The 22,738-nt window shown below is 40.8% G+C and overlaps 1 protein-coding gene across 2 annotated transcripts in view; it reads left to right on the forward strand.

Moving 5' to 3' along the window:
* NBAS (NBAS subunit of NRZ tethering complex) overlaps nt 1-22,738 on the forward strand; it is a 230,899-nt gene that overhangs the window by 199,105 nt on the left and 9,056 nt on the right. For both annotated transcript variants that reach the window (XM_060233719.1, XM_060233728.1), the window contains exons 49-51: nt 6,893-7,032; nt 15,212-15,356; nt 17,972-18,100. In XM_060233719.1, the coding sequence (XP_060089702.1) occupies nt 6,893-7,032; nt 15,212-15,356; nt 17,972-18,100 (414 nt within the window). The remainder of the gene's footprint in view (nt 1-6,892; nt 7,033-15,211; nt 15,357-17,971; nt 18,101-22,738) is intronic.

Here is a 22,738-nt window from a genome sequence, read left to right on the forward strand (position 1 = left end):
TCCTAATGGGCTTGTATATTTTCCGTGTCAGCATCCTTTAGGACTTGAAATAAAAGCTCATTCACAACCCTGAAAAGCTCTGCCAGATGGCATTGTCCAGACACAATGGTGGCAGAAACATGAGCTTGGTTAATTGCAATCACTGCCACAGAGTAGGTTTGATAACATGGTCTCACTTGGCAATCATTCAGGCTTGGGTACATGATGATATCACTGATAGCAAAGCGGATTCAGAGTGAGGGTCATTCTTCATGAGTTCTGTTTTGTGTTGAAATAACACCCCCTCCCCAAAGACTCCATTTTATCCTCACACCACCCCCGTGAAGTACCGTATTTTTCGGACCATAAGACGCACTTCCCCCCCCAAAAAAAAAGTGTGGGGGGGGAAATGTGTGCGTCTTATGGAGCGAAGGGACGATAGGACGTACCTTCCTCCGGGGAGGGGGCGATCCGCTGCCTCTGCCTCCGATCCCGGCGCTTCCCCCACGCTTGCCTGCCTGCCTGGCTCCAGCTCTGCTTCCAGCAAGCGCTGGGATCGCTCCACGCTGCCCCCACCACAAACCCAGCGCTTCGCGAGCACCGGCTGCGGAGGGGGCAGCATGCTTCCTCCGTGCCTGTCTGCCTGGCTCCAGCTCTGACGCTTACAGCGAGTGCCAGGATTGCTCCCTCCGCCCTCCGATCCCGGCGCTTGCTTTAAGCATCAGAGCTGGAGCTAGGCAGACAGGCACGGAGGAAGCACCCGCCCCCTCTGCAAATCCAACGCTTCGCGAGCGCCGGCTGCGGAGGGGGCGGCATGCTTCCTCCGTGCCTGTCTGCCTGGCTCCAGCTCTGATGCTTACAGCAAGCGCCGGGATCGGAGGGCAGAGGGAGCGATCCTGGCGCTTTCTGTAAGCGTCAGAGCTGGAGCCAGGCAGACAGGCATGGAGGAAGCACGCTGCCCCCTCCACAGCCGGCGCTCGCGAAGCACTGGGTTTGCGGTGGGGGCAGCGTGGAGCGATCCCAGCACTTGCTGGAAGCAGAGCTGGAGCCAGGCAGGCACGGGGGAAGTGCCGGGATCGGAGGTGGAGGCAGCGGATCGCCCCCCAGGAGGAAGGTGCGTCCTATGGTCCGGAGCGTCTTATGGACCGAAAAATATGGTAGGTCAGGCTGAAGGTTAGGTGTGTAATTTGTCCATGGTTATCCAGTGAGCTTCCATGGAATAGGGGCTTCAAATCTGATTCTCTCAAATCTTAATCCAACACTGTAACCACTACATCTGTATTTAAATATGAGGTGTGTGTATATATATATAGGGAGAGACAGACAGACAGACAGACAGACCATGGCCCAATAGTTGATATTTCACACACAACAAGGTAGCGTTTCTGAAGCTATCAAAACTGAAAATGTCCCACTTTTAGCCAACTCCTATTCACTTTCATCTTTTTTAGGAATATTACCCCTCACTGTGTGTTTCACACAGCAAACCAAACAACCAGAAAGGTGCAGTTTAAAAGTGCCCAAATATGGCAACATAAAAATTTCCCATTATACCTACCCAGGCATACTAAAATTAAAAATATTCAACTGTACCTCTTTTTTTAAATGCAAAATTGTGTGCTTTGTCCTTTTTAGGAAAATACTAGTACTTCAGAGGCACATTTTTAATGCTCCAGTTAACTAGAAAATTATAGAACCTGAAGAATTTAGATAAGGGAATTAAAAACAACACATCTCACCCTCTGTGTCACTGCTTCACCCCTCTTCCCCACTGGCCACCGGTTCCCCAGTGGGATGCCATCAGAATGTGAATTAGGATCTCTCATGCCTTTGAAAAATGAGAACATCTGAATTTTTAATTTTGTTAACTAATCATTAGAGAACTGGAAATAGCTGTGCTTCCAACTATGAGATAGGTGGCAGCCTGTATAAAGCACATCTTTAATTTTGCACAAGCTGGCCTGTTTCCCAGCCAAGTACATTGATTTGTGGGACCACTAACTTACAGCACCCAAAGCATAATTAAATATTAAGTCCCACTTTGATGTATGCAAAGCCTGACCAAGAGGATTACTTAGGTACACCAAGGGTGGCGTTCACACACTTTCTGGTAATTGAACATTGAAATATCATTAAAATTATCTTTACACAATAAGAATCCACATCCATCATTGACATTACATAGAGTCCCTTTAGGTGCCAGGGGGAAGGATAAGTACTATTGAAAAGAAATGCCAGAATCAGGCAAAAATAATGATTAAAAGGGTTGTTTTTTTAAATGCCATTTTAAAAACAAATGAGTGATAATTGAAAGCACCTTTCCTGCCTTACCTGTTCTGGTGAAAACATAAAAATATAAATAATTAAGTTTAAAGTCAGGGTTTTCCCTCAAAATATTTCAATTTTAAAAAGAGATGAAGTTTTTAAAGCTGTAGTATATTGTGCATTATTTTGATTTCACTCTGGTTCAGTTCTCATATTTGGAGTTTGTGGCTAATCACCCTTACCTTTATGTGACAGCCTGTGAGTTTAATTCTGAGGGTAAAATATTCTCTATTGTCTTCAGTTTTGCAGATTTAATGCTGTCTCTTTTTATATTTTATTTTTGAGTCCACATTCTCCATTAAATCTTTCCACAATCTATGATAACTGCTACGTTAAAACCTGCCAGGATTAATGCTGGTTGTTTGCTGACATTTTCAACCTTGCAAATAAAATATAGAACCAATTGTTTTGTAATAGTTATCTATCAACTACTGGGCCATGATCCCTATAGCTCATATTACAATAAAGATTAAAGTGGTTAAAGTGTTGGATTAGGATTTGGGAAAACCAGGTTTGAATCCACACTGTTCCATGGAAGTTCACTGGACAAATCACACACCCTCAGCTTGACCTACTTCACGGGGTTGTTGTGAGGATGAAATGAAGGTGGAGTAATGCAAGTCCACTAGGGTCCCTTTTGGGCAGACAAGTGGATATATATGAATCATAGAGGGAGAAAATAAGTAAAGAATCTAGAATACAGTTAAAGAAAGCAAAGAACTTTAGAGGATCCTGTTCAATCTTAAGCATCCTTGGGCCCTTCCAATATTAAATGGTAAAATGTAGATGGCTGTTTGTGTTACCATGAAGTGGGTTATCATGGTTGATGAAATATGAACATAAACCTGACTTGCTGCCAAGCTTGGGCACATGCCTTCTTCTTCCATCCCTCCTGAAAATAATGGGGCATAATGGCTTCCAAAATAGTTGTCCCTCCATATTCTACAAATGTTTCAGAGATTCCATTCCAGCATCTTCTCTAAGGTCCATAGCAAAGCACTCTCATATATTATCCTCAGTCACTCTTCATATCTGTCATGAAACCCAAATATCATCCATTCATTATTCTCAGTTGTTTAAAGAAGCTGCTAGTATGAAGTTCGGTAGATCAATGAATCAATGAAGTAAATAAATTAATCATAGCACCAACAGGGTGATCAAGTCCAAACCCATCTCTGGATCAGGATAATGTGTCCCTCTGGCATCTCTGACAGAAATCAATCCATTTGGTTAAAATTTGCCAGTGTGAGTCAGTGATAGATTCTACTTGAAGGCATACATGCCTTTCTTAATACCAGGGCTCCAGTGTAGACTGAGAGGAGGAATTCAACCCTTTTATCTGTTCTTTTTTCCTTATATAAATGGTCTACAAGTTGATCTTCACATGGAGGGGGGATAAAAAAGGCCCATCAATTCAGAAGAGTTCATCATCTTCCCACAAAAACCCAGTGTAAACAACAGTCTCTTACATTCACTGAAAATGTGAGGGGAGGGAGACTGAGTGTAAGCACGCTTGCCCCACTCCCTGCCTCTGCACAGTCACCCCTGCAAACATGGAAGAAGTGCCACTCAGACTCTTCCTCTCCATGATCAGTGAAGTTCCAAAACCAGGAGAGTACACAAGGCAGCATTCTCAAGCAGTCAACCCTGCTGGTGATCAGGCACGTACACAGAGGCAGGGATGAATTGATCACAGTTCATCCTGCTCTCCCTGCTCCCTACATTTACTGAATGCATGGGACTATAATGTGAACTGGGTTAGAGTCTCAAGGTTAAAGCTCTGAGTGGGAATAGATGCTGACTGAAAAATCTTTTTATCTTCAGTATCCCAGTTGGTATGCTCTCTACCTCAGGAAACAAGATCTGTCTCATAGCACAACACCTACCTCATGGACCAACATCCACCTATGCAAACCTCTACCTTTTTTATCTTCAGTATCCCAGTTGGATACTTTGCATACATTGCAAAGCATACTGCAACATGGGGGAGTCTTCAGTAAAAGATAAATGGTGCTCAGGTGGTGTTTTTCTTTTTTTAAATGTGAAAATAGTAATGATATTTTCATATCTAGAATACTGGCATTTACATATACTCTGCAGTACTTTAAATGCCTGTGATTAGTTGAAAAGTATGTTATCAATAATAGTAATAGACATGGGCACAAACCGAACCGTGAATCGCAATTTGTACATGAATCAGGCCGGTTTGTGGTTTGTTCTGAACTAGTCTGGACCTTGATGCTTCATTTGGTTTGTTTTTGCTGTTCATTTTCCCAGACAGCCTGGTACTGACTCAATTCCTAGGTAACACTGGGGGTGGACTTCTGGGATCCCTAGAAACACCCATAGCAGTTGTCCATAGCTTGATTGGCAGCTCCGGGAGCCAATCACAGAGCTCCCATTCTGCAGCACAGAGTTGTAAGAACTGAAGCTATAACTCAGACATTGCAAATCCAATCTTCGCCAAACTGTAGGGCAGATGGAGGAGAGCCTGCTGAAGACTCCCAGTGAGTTTTATACCTCCCAAACCAAACAAACCAACAAGAAATGAAGCACCATTCCCCCCAGTTCATGTCCATCCCTAGTTGGTAATCATCTTGTTCCTGGTGACTTAAAGAGTTTTCTGATCCTTTGTTCCCATATATTTGTCCTGATGTTTGCAGATTATAGACCTCTGCAGAAAATCTGGACTGGTTAAAATAAATGTATTAAACTTGTGGAAAGTGAGAAATGTTATTATTGTTGAGTTGCTGATATCTGTGGTGATTTAATCAACAAATTTTCAGCAGCAATCCTAATTACAAACATCTTCAGTGTGCTGACTTTTCGATTAAACTTCCAATTTTATATTGGAAGGAAGGAGATTTATTTACAGGCTTAACAGACTGGATGCCATATATGAATAAAAACACAGTGCTCAGATGCCATCTGAATGTTCACCTTTGCTATCCATACCTTCAGTGCTATGCTTTCCAATATCGCATTGGTGTGCTGAAGTGTTGCAAGTGTTGAACTTGACACTAACTGTAGTATAATGCAATTCTGTGTAGCAAACAAGGACTATCACTTTGTGCCTGCTGCAGATGCTGAATTCGTTAAGTATGGAATGATCATGATTTAATTTCTGTCCCACAGGTTTTCTGTTTACCCAGGATACTAAATAGGAATTTCCCTATGCTCGTTTTCATTCAGAAAACTTGGAATAGCAATTTGCCAAGCTTTTCCGTTTGAAACATTTGGATCAAAGAGTATCTCACCTCTTATGTGCTTATAATGGCACAGCTGAATTCCATGCTTACGCATGCATCGCAATTGCCTCCGTAGCTCAATAAAACTACAATTGGAGACATAAGAACAATTGAATCTGGGGAGATTTAATTCCAGTCACATTTTTCATGTCACTGAGGCACAATATCTTAAAATAAAGCATATATTTAATTTGAGTTGTTTCTGAGAGCCCTTCTGATGTGAATAAATACAAAGGCAGCATATTTTACTAGAGTGCATCTGTGACTGAGAATATATTGTCACAATAAGGGTCTACTCTCAAATGCCTTCTTTGCAAGTCTGATCTTAATGCTGTATTAATTCAAATTCTCAGTGCAGTCAAGGGCCTCAGAATATTTGTGCCATACTTACTTTTACATGGTGCTGACTCTATTAACATGGATTTTTTTTCTAGGACCTGAATAAATTCCCCTTTGTTCAGAAGCTTGGTAGGAATAGAGGTGTTTTTTATGACATTGAAAATATGTGCATAGTTTATCTAAACTGCTAGTAATCTTGTCCAAGTAGAATGCTTGATTTCAGCTGTTCTTAGGCCACAGCAATATTACTTCTGAAATCACCTTTTAAAACTTTTTAAAAATTCTTATACACACACGTGTGTGTATGACACTCATGGTCTGGCCCAATAAAAGTCGAATTTATGTCCGATTCAGCCCTTGTAACAAGTGAGTTTGATACCTCCGGATTACACAATACTTTATTCTACAAAAACTAGTATTTGTTGCCTCTTGTATTCACTTGTTCTTCCCTCTGCTGCTGTTTGAAAGAACTACTTTTGCTCAAAAGTATTTTGCTTAAATTGAAGTTCACTTCAGCATGTTTTTAAGTGTTAAAGTACTACTTTGGTTTGCATGGCATTTTCTTGGGTTCTGTATTGACAGGCTATAGATACATAAAATGTTGAAACTTTAATGATATAATCCAAGTGTTTCATTGCATATATAGTAGTCTGCATATAAAGCATGGTATTGTAAAGTCTAGGGAATTAAAAGGAATGAAGGAAACATTTGCACTCATACATTAATCTATTTGTGCGGCTTTAATGTTGTTTTGGGACTATCACTCCCAGTAATTTCATATTATCAATGTGTTTCCTTGTGTTCCACATGCATAATTAGAGATGAGGCAGAATAAATGCTTCCCACAGAAAAAAATGGACCGCTTCTGTATTGTTTTGCACCTATGATATCCCACAAATATAAGAATATATCACATTTATTGCTATAAAACTATACCATACTTGGCTCATTAATCTGAATCCTACAATGAAAATGGCCATTGCTTATCTCCAATTTCTTAGGTAGAAATAACAGATATTGAAAATGAAGAAAAGAGGTATACGCTCATCTTGCAGCTTTTGGACTCAAGTGAAAACCATGAGGAATTTCAGCACTTAGCCATGCTTCTTCAAGCTTGGCCACCTATGAAAAGTGCAAACGTGTAAGTATTCATTCACATACTGACAGTAATTTAAGAATAGTAATGAAGACCCACCCAGTTTTTAAGCATGAAAAGAGTTTTATGGTGTGTGGAGATTGTGTCTATGTATGAGATACATAAAACCACAGAATGTGTTGTTGTTTTTTTACTCATTTATTTTAGCATGTTTTCAAACACTACAAGCCAACATCTGGAGAAAAAATGACCTATCCTTTTCAAAGAGGATTAATGTGTGGAAAGAGCAGCTGAAGCTTTTCATGGCATGGGGGTAAATAAAATTCCATTAAGCCTCTATGAAAGGGTCAGGACATTTTTTTTCCCCTCCAGGCACCAGAAGTGTCTAAGGAAGCATCTCAGCCATTATGTCCAGTACAGTTCCGCTGTTTTCCGTTTGTGTAACTACTCAGCTCCATGGAAAGATCTTGTCAATGCATGAAGTTGGCTCCAAGGATGCCTTTAAGCAGAAGATATCTTTCCACTCACAGGATGATTTATTCCACGAAAGAAGTCCTTTCCATAAGCAAAAGAGTATTTTAGGACAAAGTGACTATGATTTGGAGCCCATCCACCAATGCCAAGAATGTTTCCTCAGAGATATGTCTCTTCGACCTTAAACCTAATAGCAAATAAACTCCAACAGAGTTTTATAGAAGTTATAGACAAATGCAGTTTCTGTATAAGCAGGAAAGAAGCCTCTCTCACTGGCTGTGTTTTTCTTTGATGAAGGCTTCTCAAAAATAGTGATATGTTCATATTTTCACAGCAAATAAGGAGAATGACTCAGTTCTCCTCCTTCCTGAAATTATAGACTAACTTAATTGGAAAGGGGAAGAAGTATGTCTCTGAACTTGAGCAGAATCAGACTGTTGGTTTCCAACACCCAGTGTTGTCTCTTCTTGACTGAGAAAAATTTGTTGCATCCAGGGTTTTTCCCGTTCATGGAAGTAGTAATGTCATAGAGAACCTGTGACATTCTGCATATAAACTGTGTGTTCATCTATTGAGCTGAGTGACCCTTCTTCAAACTCAGTAGATTATTGGCCAGTTCACACATTACTTTTGGATGTTTTCATGTGCTAAACAGAATAACAATCACTTCTCAGCCACAGGAAGGTCATGGTCACAAAAGAAATAACTCAAATTTCATTATATTCACCAGAAAAGTGCTCCTCACAAGGTCAGAATGTGCCTTGCACCAATTAGCTAATGGGCCAGACCAGATATCTGTATCAGTTAAGGTGACAAAACTTTTTCTGAAAGGTATATGTCTGTGTTTTGTGTTTTGATGTGATGGCCTGCTCTGATTGGTAGCTTAAGCTTATTATGATGTCATCATGATGGCCAAAGCCAATTTTTCCTACCTTTTCTAATGTTAGCTATACCTCGTAAACCAGGTGGCGATTTTCAAAGTTTAAAGCACTGTTGGAAAGCTAATTCCCCTATGAATAACTAATACTAATCATACCTCTAGCTGTCACTGTTTTTGTGATATCAGGAACAAATAAAATAAAAAGGATTACCTAGGGTTGCCAAGTCCAATTAAAGAAAAATCTGGGGACTTTGGGGGCGGAGCCAGGAGACTTTGGGGGTGGAGCCAGGAGACATTGGGGGTGGAGCCAGGAACAAGGATGTGACAAGTATAATTGAACTCCAAGGGAGTTCTGGCCATCACATTTAAAGGGACAGCTCACCTTTTTAAATGCCTTTCTTCCATAGAAAATAATTAAGGATAGGGGCACCATCTTTTGGGGCTCATAGAATTGGACCCTCTGGTCCAATCGTTTTGAAACTTGGGGGGTATTTTGGGGAGAGGCACTAGATGCTATACTAAAAATTTGGTGCCTCTACCTCAAAAAATAGCCCCCCCAGAGCCCCCAATACCCATGGATCAATTCCCTATTATTCCCTATGGGAATTGTTCTCCATAGGGAATAATAGAGTGCCTAGTAGACATTTCCCTCCCCCCCCACACGCTTTCTAAAGGGGGGGAGGGCCTCCATACCAGGGAATCCCCCTCCCTGCCCCCTCCCTCTCTAACACACACAAATACTTACTGGGTCTTCTTCCCTCTGCCTGCTGTGAAAACGAAAGCAAAGAAAGGGAGGGGCCGTTCTCTGAAGCCCTTCCTGTTTCCTCCTTCTTGCCCAGCCTTAAAGGGGCAGACATTTACAAACTGCTCAGGATCTCTTCACCAACATGAACCCTACAGGTATGTTCTCCCCCCCCTCCACCCCCCCCCCCCCGCTTCCTGATTTCTGGAGACCGGGGGATGAAGCTGTGAACCCAGAAATCTTCCGCCAAAGCGGGGGGGGGGGGTTGGGAAGCCTAGGATTACCCCCTCCCCAAATTTAAATAAAGTTCACAGCATATGATACTTAATCCAGATAGTCACCTAAATATATTAGACAACTGAAGCTTATTCTTTTGCCTTTCCAGTGAGCCATAGTATAAAGAAATTCATTTTAGTATGCCATAGGTAGTTTAGCGACATTAGAACAAATCCATTTTTTAATCTGATTTTTATCCTATGTAACCAGATAATATGTAACTTTGCATTGGCTTCCATCATCTTGATGACTTCATAAAAACCTTAAGATTATAATATCAAAACATAATACATAGACATATGCCTTCCAGGAAAAAAATAAAATTTTGCCACTTTACCTGATACTCTTTTTCACTCTTGGCCCACAGACTAAATAGGAGTCTGCCCTTAACTGAGCAGTATGTTAGGATACAACCTAGCAAAATTACCTTTCCTGTAATAGAAGTTGTTACTTAGCTCATAGTGATCACATGTGGCTCCCTCTGGTCAGAGAGATGCAAGTCTTGGCGTCATCATATCCTGCCATAATTTAATTTGGGAAGATATATCCAATATGCTTATTGATATTAACAAAGTCCTTAATAAAGACTTGAGATCTTTGTCTTTCCTAGTTCTTCCTTGCTTATCAGGCTGTATTGAACAAAATCAAATGATGTGCTGTTCACTTTTCCGGTTACAATCCCAAATGGAGCTTATTTCAGTTGTGTTTGCCTCATTATATATGCAGCCTTTGAGTTTTACCCAAACCACTATAAAGAAAGCATATGTGCCTGATCGATGCAGGTTTCAGAATGCTGTTTTGTAATGTATTTCTGTGGTCTATTGTGGTGGTAGTTTCCTTTAAAAAAAAAAAAAAAAAACCTTTAAATTTGAACATTTTCTTAGCCGTTCTTTCCTTCCATCTGTAAAGTTTACCTTCATCAAGAGATAGAAAAACAATTACTCTGTTTCTCTAGACCTTTATTAAGCCTTCAAAGCTTTTTAAATGTGTTCATGTCTTCTTATTAGCAATCTATATATTTCCATCTCCTAGTAAAATAAAATCTGTCACTAATTTTTTTTTAAAAATGTACACGATTCATTCTGTGCAGCCTGATGCAATGCAATTAATTATCAACACCTGGTCATCCCTAGTGCCCTCTTGAATCCATCACCTCAAGAAAGCTGTTTACTTACTTTGCTTTAAATTTTACATGTTGATCACGTTGCTTCAAACTTGGTAATGCTCTCTAGAAACTATATGTGTAAAACAATGTTGGCAACCCTATAGCCGATTTATGGCAACCCCATAGCATTTTCTTTAAAAAAAATTATTTAGCCATAATATTATTATTATTAATAATATTATTTAGCAATAATCTCAGCATATATAACATATAAAATAGATATATAAAACAGCATAGGTCTAGCATGCTATACAATACAATATGATACATCATTTACCATATCTCAAGCACAGAAGAGTTTTTTTTTTAAAAAAAGACCAACATTACAGATAAATCTATTTACCAATTAACAATTCCATCTTTTGAATTGTTCTATTTCATAAACAAGCTAAACTATCTTCTATATCTTTATTTTTTTGTGTGGTAAGTAATCAACTTCACCAGAATATGTATTTCCTTTACTTTAAGTAACCCCATAGCCAATTTAGGGCAACCCCATAGCATTTTCAAGGCAAGAAACTAACAGAAGTGATTTGCCATTGTTTGCCTCTGTGTAGCAACCCAGGAATTTCTTGATGGTTTCCCATTTAAATAGTAATCAGGGCTGACCTTGCTTAACGTCCCAGATCTGACAAGATCAGGCTAGCCTGAGCCATCCAGAACAGGGCCTTTAGAAATTCAAGGGGTTCAGACCAAGGTGTGTACAAGAGGCAGAAGGAAGATGAAGCTGATTCCTAGATAACTGGCGTAGATTCTTCTAAGAAATGGGGGTCAGTTCCTGTGAACCATGCTGAGCTCATGGTCACAGATATGTCCAGCTTCTCATTTCTCCCAGCTATCTTCTGACATCTCCAAAAAGCAGGTGCTCAGGGTCATGGGAGGCCATATGGACAAAATGCCATGGAAGGCTACTGTGATGAAGGGGAGTTGGGTTGACATCACTCCCACTTTCTTCTTGCTCTGATAGCCTCTTACATCAATGCAATTTCCCCAGTCTGAGAGCAAAGAGAGGAGCTGATATTCAGCTTTCCCTTTTCACAGCCTCTCCTCACGCCCTGTTCATTTTTATGTATTTGTTACTTAGAATATTTGCAGGCCCAAGGTCCCAGTGGAGCCAGCGTGTGAAAGGAAGCCCAAACAGATTTATGGAATGAAAACTGGCCACAGTTTTTATTGAACACAAGTAACGGAGCATTAGTGCAACATGGGGATGGATCCAGCATCAGGTGACCTGCAAGTTGCCCAATGAATCCTGTCCCCCTCAGCCCATCTGCTGGGGGGAACCAAGGAGTGGCAAGCTCAGGGGACCATGTGGACACCAGCTGCTGCATGGTTCTCCCATGTCATCTGGTGGTGTGAGCCAACTAACAGCCTATGAGCTGGGGATTCCATTTAACCACTCCACCCCAAGGCCCCTTAAGAGAGTCCCCAAATGGAGAAGGTGGGCATGCAGACACAGCCTGTCCCCTCAAAGGATCCATCTCAGTACTCAAACCACCACGAGTGGGGTGAGCCACGTCATTCTTGCCAATGCTCCTACACCTGTGGCCAACAGAGGAAGCCATACTACACACTGTGGAGCCATGTGTCCATTCCCCATTCTGATAGATGAACCCTATTGTCCCTGAAAAGAGCATTTTTTTTAAAGGGAATGTCTGGGTGCATGATCACAGGGCCCCCTAGTGATTCATTAATTTTCCCTGCTTCCTTGCAAATCTTCCTTCTGGCCAAATCAACTCTATTGGGTGCCAAAGCGCCTCGCCAGACTCACCACTCCAGTAGCTCATACCATAGGAGTGTCACGTCTAGAGGCAAGAATCTGGAGATCTGATGTGATGGAACAGAACAACACAGACTCTATTTGTGCTGGAAGCTTGTTCTTCCCAAGATGGGTAATTAAGGCATCTGTTGGGCTGCTGCGGAAGACTTGGCATGAGATGGTGGGCAACAGAAAGTCCCACTTCATTTCCCTGTGACCTGTACAAGTGAGGTGTAGCCAGTTGCTGAGCCTTCTCTAGCCCAAAGATGCCACATAGTTCTTTGCCCAGTGGATACAGTACCCAGTGATCCAAACTGCTTTACACTGACTTGACAGGAATGAAACTAATGCATGTAAGACTGGCTGAGCTGAGGCTGAATATAGGAAAAATAAACCACAGAGTACCAGCAGCCAACAGCCAATGCTCCCTCTAAGCTTGTGAGCAAAAATTCTACTTTGTGAGCTACTGGCATTAAAGTTGTGAGCTACTGCATGAATTAGTGTGCTCTGGGGCCATTCTCCCTGAGCTAAGACAAAAATGTGCATGCTGGTGGCTAAAAAACTGTGAGCTAGCAACGCAACTTAGAGGAAACACTGCCGACAGCCATGATCTTGTCCAGCAGGAGCCCCTTGTTAGCCATGTTATTGTTGTGCTTTTAATATTGTTTGCAAGCCTTTCCAAGCTGTTTCAGGAGGAGGGGGATATAAATGTATAGAAATAAAAGAAATAAATAATGGCTATGGTGGCATCAATACAAAAAGAATGAATGTCATAATCAGAGGAAGGGATATCATGGATGATAAGCATTTGTGCATGATGCTGGCAAACTGGAACCTGGAGAGACAGGTACTATCAGTGTGGATTACAAAAATGCCAGAGTTGGCCAGCCAGATGGAATAGTAGTCCATTATATAGCGGATGGGGCAAGGTAGTCCATGAGAGCTGAGCCTAGAGTAAAGTGAAATCCTTTGCCCTGTTGATCTGTTTTTGACTGTAACCGAATGGTTAAATTGCTGGCAGTTGACTGGATTTAAAATGGCTGCTGTTTGTAGTTTTAGATTTTAAAATGTCCTCCTCCTCTGACCTACAAGACCCAGCAGCCCCTGGGCCTAAAAAAGTGTGGGGGAAAGGAGAACTTCCCCAAGGGGCAGTGACCAGGTAGATTCATATGGGAGTAGGCTCTCTGGTATGATGCTCTAGAGCTGCTTAAGAATTTAAACATCAAAACCAGCACCTTGAATGAAGCTTTGAAACAAATGGGAGCCTGTATAGGTGGAGCAGGATTGGACTGATATGGTCCCTTTGACCCACTCCAGTCTGAATTCTGGCCATAGCAGAATGCTGCTGCATGTTCACAGGGCCTTCTTGATACCAACCATCAGCTTTTCAGCAGGCTTGTGAGCCTACTGGTGAAAAGGGAGAAATGAGACAGATCTGCAGTTGTAATGATCCTGCTGCAAACTGACTTGGATCCCAGGTTCTGCAAGCCCAAGTTTTTCTGCCTGTGGAGCATGGTTTTCCTACTTTCCCCCTCCCTCAGCAATCCGAAGTGATCCTCAAAATACTATTGCTAGGGTGTCTGCTGTTCCCTAGAAACGGGATCGAGAGGGGAATTTGGGGCTGCCACAGAAAAGAAAAGTTATGGGGGGAAGGGGGGTGCAGGGAAACATGAGTCTGAATCCAAGCCACAGTTTGTAGGATCCAGCCTTTAGTTTGGAGGAAAGTGCTCTGCTGAGAGTATTAACTTCAAATTGGTTGCAATGTCTGTGTGCTATTAAGCTCTAACTCTCAGTGAGATTATATGTATATATTATTTAGCCTCAGTGAAATATTTTTGCCTAAATAGAATTTTGTTAAATCCACTACATAGCTCCTTCAAATGCATTAACAGAGGGTGTTTGGAGCCTTTGTGTTTTTTGTTTTTTTTAAAAGCCCATCCTAGATAAAAGCCATAGTACGATTATGTCTTAATATGTAAAGAATACCAACTTTAACTAGCTCGTGAGACGTACAGTCAGTGTTCTAGTATGGTGAATTCAAAAGGGATAATTAATATACAGTATTTAACATTTACCTCTGATCTTAATCAGTGTCCCATCTGTTTTCATGTCGTAGCTGACATTAGCAGTCTCAACTTATCTGTTGGCATTCCTGGCCAATCTGTCTCACTTACAGTGCACTGAATATTTACCAGCTTCATCAACACTCACCTTCACTCTAATGAGTAATCACATCTAGCCCTTTCTTTCACTTTGCTCTGTGACTGTTTTTTTTTTAAAGTCATACATTACATGGCTATCTGAAAATCATGTCAAAAACTACATGAATGTAAATGTTTGACTTATTTCATCTGTTTAATTAAGAACACATTTTTGTAATAGTGTTTAGGGCCTTAAGGGTAGGTACTAGGTAATTATTATCTTAAGAATGCCGTTCCCTATAACTAGTTGGCCTTCCCTCCTGGAGATCAGAAAATAGTAAGTCCAGAATTCCGTTTTCTTTTCACCAGCGTGGTGTAGTGGTTGAAGTGTTGGACTAGGACCTGGGAGACCCAGGTTCAAATCCTCACTGTGCCATGAAAGCTTGCTTGGGTGATTTTTGGCCAGTCATATTCTCAGCCTAACCTACCTCATATGGTTTTTGTGAGGATAAACCAGAGGAGAGAAGAATGATGTAAGCTGCTCTGAGTCCCCACCGGGAAGAAAGGCGGGGTATAATAAATAAATAAATAATAGTTACAAGACAAGCAAGTGCCCTTTCAGTTCTGTGAATGTCTTGATTTCTTTTTTGGTCTCAGAATGCAATTTATGTGTTTGTCAAAATTTGCACCTTTGTGCATGCAAGACAATAGATATACACACATACACAGAGTTCTTGTTTGTCAGGTCTTGTTTGTTAAATACTACCCTGTTTTGCCTACAATTTAGCACATGTGCAAGTAATAATCCTTGGGTGAAACTGGGAAGTGCAATGCTAATGAAGAGCCTACCAGAGGATAAGGAGAATGTGGGGAATGAGATTTTGAAAATCTGCAGGTCTTTATATGAGACAAAACACACGCTGTCTGTAGAGGTGAGTATAAATCTGACTATGTTCTTGTAAGAAGTGAGCTGGTGTCTATATGGTCTAAAAACTCTTAAGGCAGCAGTTCTCCAAGAACTCAAGCAAGGGTCTTTCCCCCACCTGCTCCATCAGACAGTTATATCTGTGGATGCCAGTGACCAGACTTGTGTGTGGTCTGCTGCTGAGTGATGAGTCCCCCAAAATGGATCAAGGTAGTTTTTGAACATGATACATTTAAACATGCACCAGGGTAATTTTTGCAGCATCTTTATTTTTCAATTCAACCATTCAGTTCAGCTGGCTCAATACTCCAACTGACAGGAGCTTTTCAAGGCCTGAGGGAAAGGTTGCTTCCATTCCTTCCACATAACTTCCCTTTTCCTTGGTATACCAGAAGTTGAACCTGAATCCTTCCACACCTGAAGTGTTTGATCTCCTATTGAGTTATGACCCTCCCCTTCCTTCCACAGTATAGAAGAAACCATGCCACACGAATAACGTATTAATCAGACCTCAGAGTTTGCGATAAGGTATCAGAAGCTTGACATTTTTAATTTGTTATATATGTTATCTGTAGGTCATTTTTCTCTCTGGGACTCAAAATGGATTACACAATGTAAATCAATGCCGTATGAGGCGTCTAATAAGCAAGTCAATAGAACTAGGATCACAGAAATCCCATATTATTTGCGTGGATCAATTTTTAGTTCTATTGTGATGCATTTTGTCTGATTCTACTACTCTGCCTAGCCTAGCTGGTGAAGGCAAAAAATATATATATTAAATTTAGAGGCTTGATTGTACATATAATCTCAAGTTTATTTATTGCTTGCTTATCAGTGACCTAAAACCAGCTACCTGCACTCTCAAGAAAAAGACTGACAGTGGGATTAAAATAATCATTTTATTATAATATTAGAAGTCTTAAACTTTTTAAATCCCTCTAAATTTTTAATGATTTTTTTTTTGGTAAACCATAACAAAAACAAGCACAGAATGAACTCTTAGCCTTGTGTATTGCTGCATATTTTCAGTGTACGGTTTATTGCTGTGACACAGTGTTTAGATAAATAAATGCTGAAGGTTATTAAGATGCACAACATGGGGTGCGACAGCAGTTTTATAGTAATCGTAACATTTTATGTCTGCAAACCTATCAAAACCTTAAGTGAACAAGTCACATCTTTGGGTGCTTGACAGAGGAACTATAAAACTTCTTTCAGAAGAACCCCAAACAGCATTTTTGGGTGGGGCAGGGAGGAAACATCTGTAAGCAGAGTACTCAGAGAGAAAATATACCTAGAGACGATTTAGATGTCTCACTTGTCAGGTTTGTGCAGATGTAATGATGATTGTCTGTTAGCTGTGCTCACAAATCAAGAATCAGCCTTGAAACACCTGTCCCCCCCAAAAAAAAAAAACCACACACACGACTCCTCCCTTTATTTGAAAACATTTTCTCCCCCTCCCCTTCATCTCAGTTAAGAATCTGATAGTGATGTTTACTGTCATAAGGGGCCAATCCGGATGTGTGGTGATCTTGAGTTTGATCGACCTCTCTGTAGCCATTTTACAGAAGCCAAACTCCATTTGCAGAGTCTGCAGAGCAGCCAGTCTTCACTGTCTGCGTTTAATTTCCATATGATTAATCCTGTCAACATGCAAGGAATGTATTGGATTTTGGTTCACTTTTGTATGCTCCTGAAAGACCCTGTTTAAATGCCATGAGGCAGAGAAGAGGTTGGCCTAGCTTTGGTTTATTATGTTAGCTGCCTTGGATGTATTTATTATGGAATCCTGTAAATTAACTACATGAAGAAGATGGGGTTTAGGGAGGTATCAAAAAAACAGGACTGTTATCATGCTCATGGGCATGCTCTCCCTCCCTCCCCACTCTCTCTTGGTGCAATTATAAGTGCAGTTATATTGCCAAGGTCATCTTGAACTGAATTTCTAGTGTGCTGCTGTTGTACCGTTTTGCCCTGCTTCTTCTCTGCAATATCCTGCCTTTATTTCAAAATAATTTCCCATGGTATTGAAGCTGAGCCACCCCCCCCCCTTTCCTTTATTGTGCTATTCCATAAAAAAAAGTCTTCTCAATTATTCTAATCCTGGTGATTTCAAGAGTGTGGTACATTTGATTCATAACTGCAACCAGTGAATGGGTGTGGTCATTGAGCAACTTGCAAGGGGAATGTTCATGGTTCTAGACAGTGGCGGGAACATTCTTGAATCTAATGGTTTACTACTTAATAGTTCTGCAGAATTTTTTCAGATATATAAGTGCTCCTATCTCTGGTTACAAACAATCTTAGTGAGCAAGGGGCAGAGAGGACATTATCCTTACAAGGAGTAAGCAGCGGTTTGAATCTTCTCTGTTCAGATAACATAATAGGTATTTCCAGGTGGTTTTATCTGCAATGTAGGAAGCATCCTTGTTTTTACTTAGTATTTTTTTTCTTTAAGCCTTTCCAACAGACTTAATTTCCACTGGGGGCATTGTTTGTTTTAAAAGGTTTGGCTTTCATTTTGCTCAATACAAGATAATGCTGAACTTCAGTGTGAGTTATGTTCCCGTGGTGTCCCCTGACATCTCACTCCGCACTCTTTATTCTTCCTTTCAGTGTATAAAAGACCTCTGTTTGCAACTGCTTAACCAGTCCCTTCTGCTGCCGTCCCTGAAGCTGCTTGTGGAAAGCAAAGATCGAGATCTTCATGCTTTGGCACTGGAGCAGATAGCAGCTGCTGTTAAGGTATGAATTAACCAGCCTTCCTAGCTGCTGGTAATAAATTAGCACTTTTCTTTCTATAGAAAGCCAGTCCTCTTGAGTCTCTTTGTAGTTATTGACATTCTAAAAGCACTGTTTTTTTCAGTCTGATATACCATGGGGATAGACAACTTTTTATATATGCCCATGGTGATTTTATTAAAACAGCAAAAAAATATTTCTGCTGTATTTGTGCTTTGGGGTCACTTTGGTCCCATAAAAGAAAAGGAGCAGGTCCTTGAGGAAGCCTGTGTAAAAGACAAAGAACACCGTAGACCAATACAACGGATAATGCAGCATAGATACATTCATGTCCATTGGTTAAAGTATGTATTCCACACATTTCCTCCTGGCTCAAGGCAACTTCCCTTCCTCATTTGCAGCAAAGAGTTTGGGCTTTCTGGGCAGCGCCACAGTGGACAGCAGCGGAAGGTAGTCTGGCCTTAGAGACCTTTAAGAGAAGAGAAGCACCGCCTTCAGCAGAGCCAGAAAACTGAAGTTTTTCATTTGTGTTTGCTCTAATTGTTTGTTTGTTTGCTGTGTACAAGATGAAATTCAGTAAAATATTCTCACTTCTTTTTTAAAAAAGTTTGTTTTTGTGCAAGAGTTCCGTTGTTGCTTTTTCCAAAAGCCAAGCTCCTTCCCTATTTACATTAAGCAGGAGAATCATAACTGGCATCTGGTATGCAAAATCAGAGCCTATTGATTCCCTGACACGGAGCTAGCCCGGCTCAGTAATGTGGTTGCATGAGGAAAATGCAAGCGCTGGCTTGCTGATCCAATGTATTATTTAGCCATTTGTTGTATGAAGCTGACAGCTTTATAGATGTTTACATTTAAAAGGATGCTGCTGGGAAGTGCTGAGATGAGGGATTCTACAGCTTTTGCCCACCATAAAAGAGAACGGCTTTCTGTAAGCTTTATTTTCCGAACTTGTGGAGACGTTGTGTTATTGCATAACCTTCTGCAAGCTGCCAGTTCCATTTTCCCCCATTAGAAAATAACTAGTCCTCCTCAGACAATGAATATTGCATATGAATAATTGAAATAACTTCTGTGTTGCCTGTTAAATATGGTTTGTCTGTGGAAGTAGGATGTAATGCTTGCTTTTAAGCTTTGCTTATCTTGAGGAAGAGCCGCAGTAGCTTCTGGTTTTGTTGGTTTGGGTTTTTTTTAAAGCTTTGGCTATGTCGACAGAGTTTTGAGACTGATGGCATTCTTTCTGTGATATCCAGATTACTTTCTTAACAGTGTAAGCAAATCATTCTTGAAGAGGCTCTGTCTCTGGCATAAAATCAAGGTTTCTGCTGGCAAAAAAAAAGCTGTGAGGAATCATGGCTATAGATAGATATGCTAATCTGACTAAATATGGATTTTATCACCTTTGGATAATGTTGTTTATATGTGATGAAATGTGCCATAAAACATACTCTCTGTGTGTGCTATGAAATGCAACCTGAAGATCTGTTTTTTAAATAAGAAAGGAAGCTCTACCCTTGTGTAGGATCAGGTCAGTGTATGGTTGTATTGTGTTGGGGCAGTTCCGAGTTTTGTTTTAGTTTTCAGTCCTTGCTGTCTAAGAGTGTGACCTGCATTTTGTTTTTTAATTACCAAAAAGGGTGTACCTTCCCTGTCGACTCTGCTAAGCAGGTGGTGTGACACCTCATCTCCAGATCTAGAAACCAGGGACTTAAATGTCATAACCTTCAGTCTTATTTTTTTTTAATCTTTTTTATATAATTAGGGCTTTTGGGACACAGTCTGCTAGTCCTCAACGAGGGCAGTGCCTGGAGTCATAGTACCACATGGTATTCACTTGGCCTGTTATAAGGGGACTGTAGACTTTAAGGAACTACATGGTAGGCTTCTTGAAAACAACTAAGAAACATGTTTCAGTGTAGCTTGGTTATTTCTCCCTCATAGCAGTTATAAAGCAGGCTTCTTGTTTGTCTGATTGGAAAAGAAAGTCTTTTAACTTGTAACTATTTTTGAAACAAACAGCATCCAAACCCTGCCTGTTTTCAAAATACCTAAAGTATACCTAACCAGCATACTCCCTCTAAGCTCTGGAGTTCTGTGAGCAAAAATTCTACTTTGTGAGCTACTGGCACTAAAGTTGTGAGTTTACAACATAAACTAGTTTGCTCTGGGGCCATTTTTTCATGACCTAAGGCAAAAATGTGTGAGCCAGAGGCTAAAAAACAGTGAACTAGCTCACACTAACTCAGCTTAGAGGGAACACTTAGAAGGAACTCTTCTCCCACCAAAATCCAACACACCTCAATTCTGTCAATTGTCCACCACCTAAACTGCCTAACTCCTCCCCCCACCCCCAGCATTTCAGTCCACTGTTTGAAAGTGATTGGCTGATGTGCTTGCAGGGGGGAGAGGACTTGAAACCATCCATCACAGATAGCTCAAGACTCTTGAATATAGAAGTGGCAGAAGAGGGGGTAGCTGCTGACAGGCTTACGGCTGTTGTGGGCAGTGTACCCTCTAAATTGAGTTAGTGTGAGCTCGCTCACAGATTTTTAGCCTCCAGGTCACACATTTTTGTCTTAGCTCAGGAAGGATGACCCCAGAGCACAATAATTTATGGAGTAGCTCACAGCTTTAATGCCAGTAGCTCACAACTTTAATGCCAGAAGCTCACAAAGCAGACTTTTTGCGCACTTGACTCTGCAGCTTGGTGGGAACATTGGTTGTGGGTATGAAATGATGCTGGAATTGTAAGCTGGGAATTAGATGCAACGTATCAAAGGTTGGCATGTCTCTTTTAGACCAGAAAAAGGATTCCCTCTGATACTCAATCCCATAGATTGACACTTGTTAACTTATATGGGAAGACGACCCCTTAATACAATATTCCATGGCTATTAATTTAATTTTCTTAATGGTATGAAATGTGTTAAACTGATCAGTTGTCCACATTCTAACTTCAAATTGCTTTTCTTGAGAGATTAGGTAAAAAGCCAGTGTGGTGTAGTGGTTAAGAGGTTTGGACTATGATCTGGGAAACCCAAATTCAAATGCCACCTCTGTCATAGAAGCTTGCTGGATGACCTTGGCCAGTCACTCAGCTAAGCCTAATATACCTCACTACATTTTTGTGAGGATAAAACGAAGGAGAGGAAAATTATGTAAGCTGCTATGGTTCCCCACTGAAGGGAAAAGTGAAGTATAACTGAAGAAAATAAAATAAATTAAAAAAATAAATTGGAGAAGTGAGTGGCCTTATTCCCTTAAGCCTTCAGAAAGCCTCAGTTCTGCAGCTACATATAATGCATAATATTTGTCTGCCTCTGCATAGTTCAGGTACCATCCTGTGTCCCACACGCAGGCACAAACATCTTAATACATTGTCTGTCATTTGCAGTTCTCGGGTCATATCTAAGTGCCAATGGATTGGCAGTGCTCTTTATGTGATGCTGACAAAAATTTTACTGTGCTGAGACTTAAGCATTTAGTAGCCAGGTGAGTCCCTTATGGTATTCAGACTGTATATATAAAAGTTAAAGTTTATTCCTGAAGGCTAAAAAAGAAAGAAAGCTAGGTATGATGGCGGAGGTTCTCTTCTGTCATGCAGACACGGCTCTCCATTCATGCAGGAAGGGAGCCAGTTAGTGATACGAAATTCCTATCAGCAAAGATGGGATTGGGAAGGGTGGAGTTGTGCCTTAGCTTTTTTTATTAAAGACATTACTGCTTGCAACTATGCCTCTTTCATGCCTTCTATAAAGTGTCCTCCTTACGCAAGACATGTGAAAGGAGAATAAAATGTTAAAACACCGCTTTCCTCTAAAGCTAGCATAAAAAATATTGCTGGCAGTTGGCCATTTCACATATTATTTTGTATCCGTTGTCAGTGTATATAGGTTTCTGTATGGCACCATTGGTTTGCTTGGAAAATAAACCTTATAAACATAAAAAAATTAATCCAATGTCTGGAGAAAATGCAATTGAATAAATTTGTGGTTTTGCCATACTGATGTTGTGTTAATAAGGTGAAATAACAGTTGCCTTGTTAATAACGTGAAATAACAGTTGCATTGTCCTCCAGCTTGTTCTCTCTCTCTCTCTCTCTCTTCCTTGCATTAATGATGCTTCCTGAACAAACAGCTTTTTTCTTTCAAATCTTGGAAACTTTTTAAAATTGAGGCTTTTGTTGTTAAGGCTTACCTTTTCATTTCAGCAAAAGATTTTATTACTTCATGATTCAATTAACATGGCATGTGAAACTATTAAAAACAACAACAAAACTAAGGATACCTTGTAAACCCAGGATTGAACAAGAGGACAAACACTCAAATCCTGGTTTGCCCCAACAAAGTCATTTTCAGAGAACAAACCAGGAAGTTTGCATTTATGCATTATATGGAACCTTAGTTATGATTAACTGTAGTTGATAATAACCAAGTTCCGAGCCTGGTTTGATGGAACTCAACTGGTCTGGGGGCGGGGGGGGGGGGGTCACCTCGAGGTTGTACTACTGTAATGCCCTGTACATGGGGCTGCCCCTGTGCCGAACCCGGAAACTGCAGCTAGTGCAGAACGCGGCAGCCAGGCTGTTATTGGGGCTTCCTAAGTGGGAGCACATATAGCCAAGGCTGCGGGAACTGCACT

The sequence above is a fragment of the Heteronotia binoei genome, chromosome 1 (genome assembly GCF_032191835.1).
Source record: "Heteronotia binoei isolate CCM8104 ecotype False Entrance Well chromosome 1, APGP_CSIRO_Hbin_v1, whole genome shotgun sequence".
In the NCBI taxonomy this organism is placed as follows: Eukaryota; Metazoa; Chordata; class Lepidosauria; order Squamata; family Gekkonidae; genus Heteronotia; species Heteronotia binoei.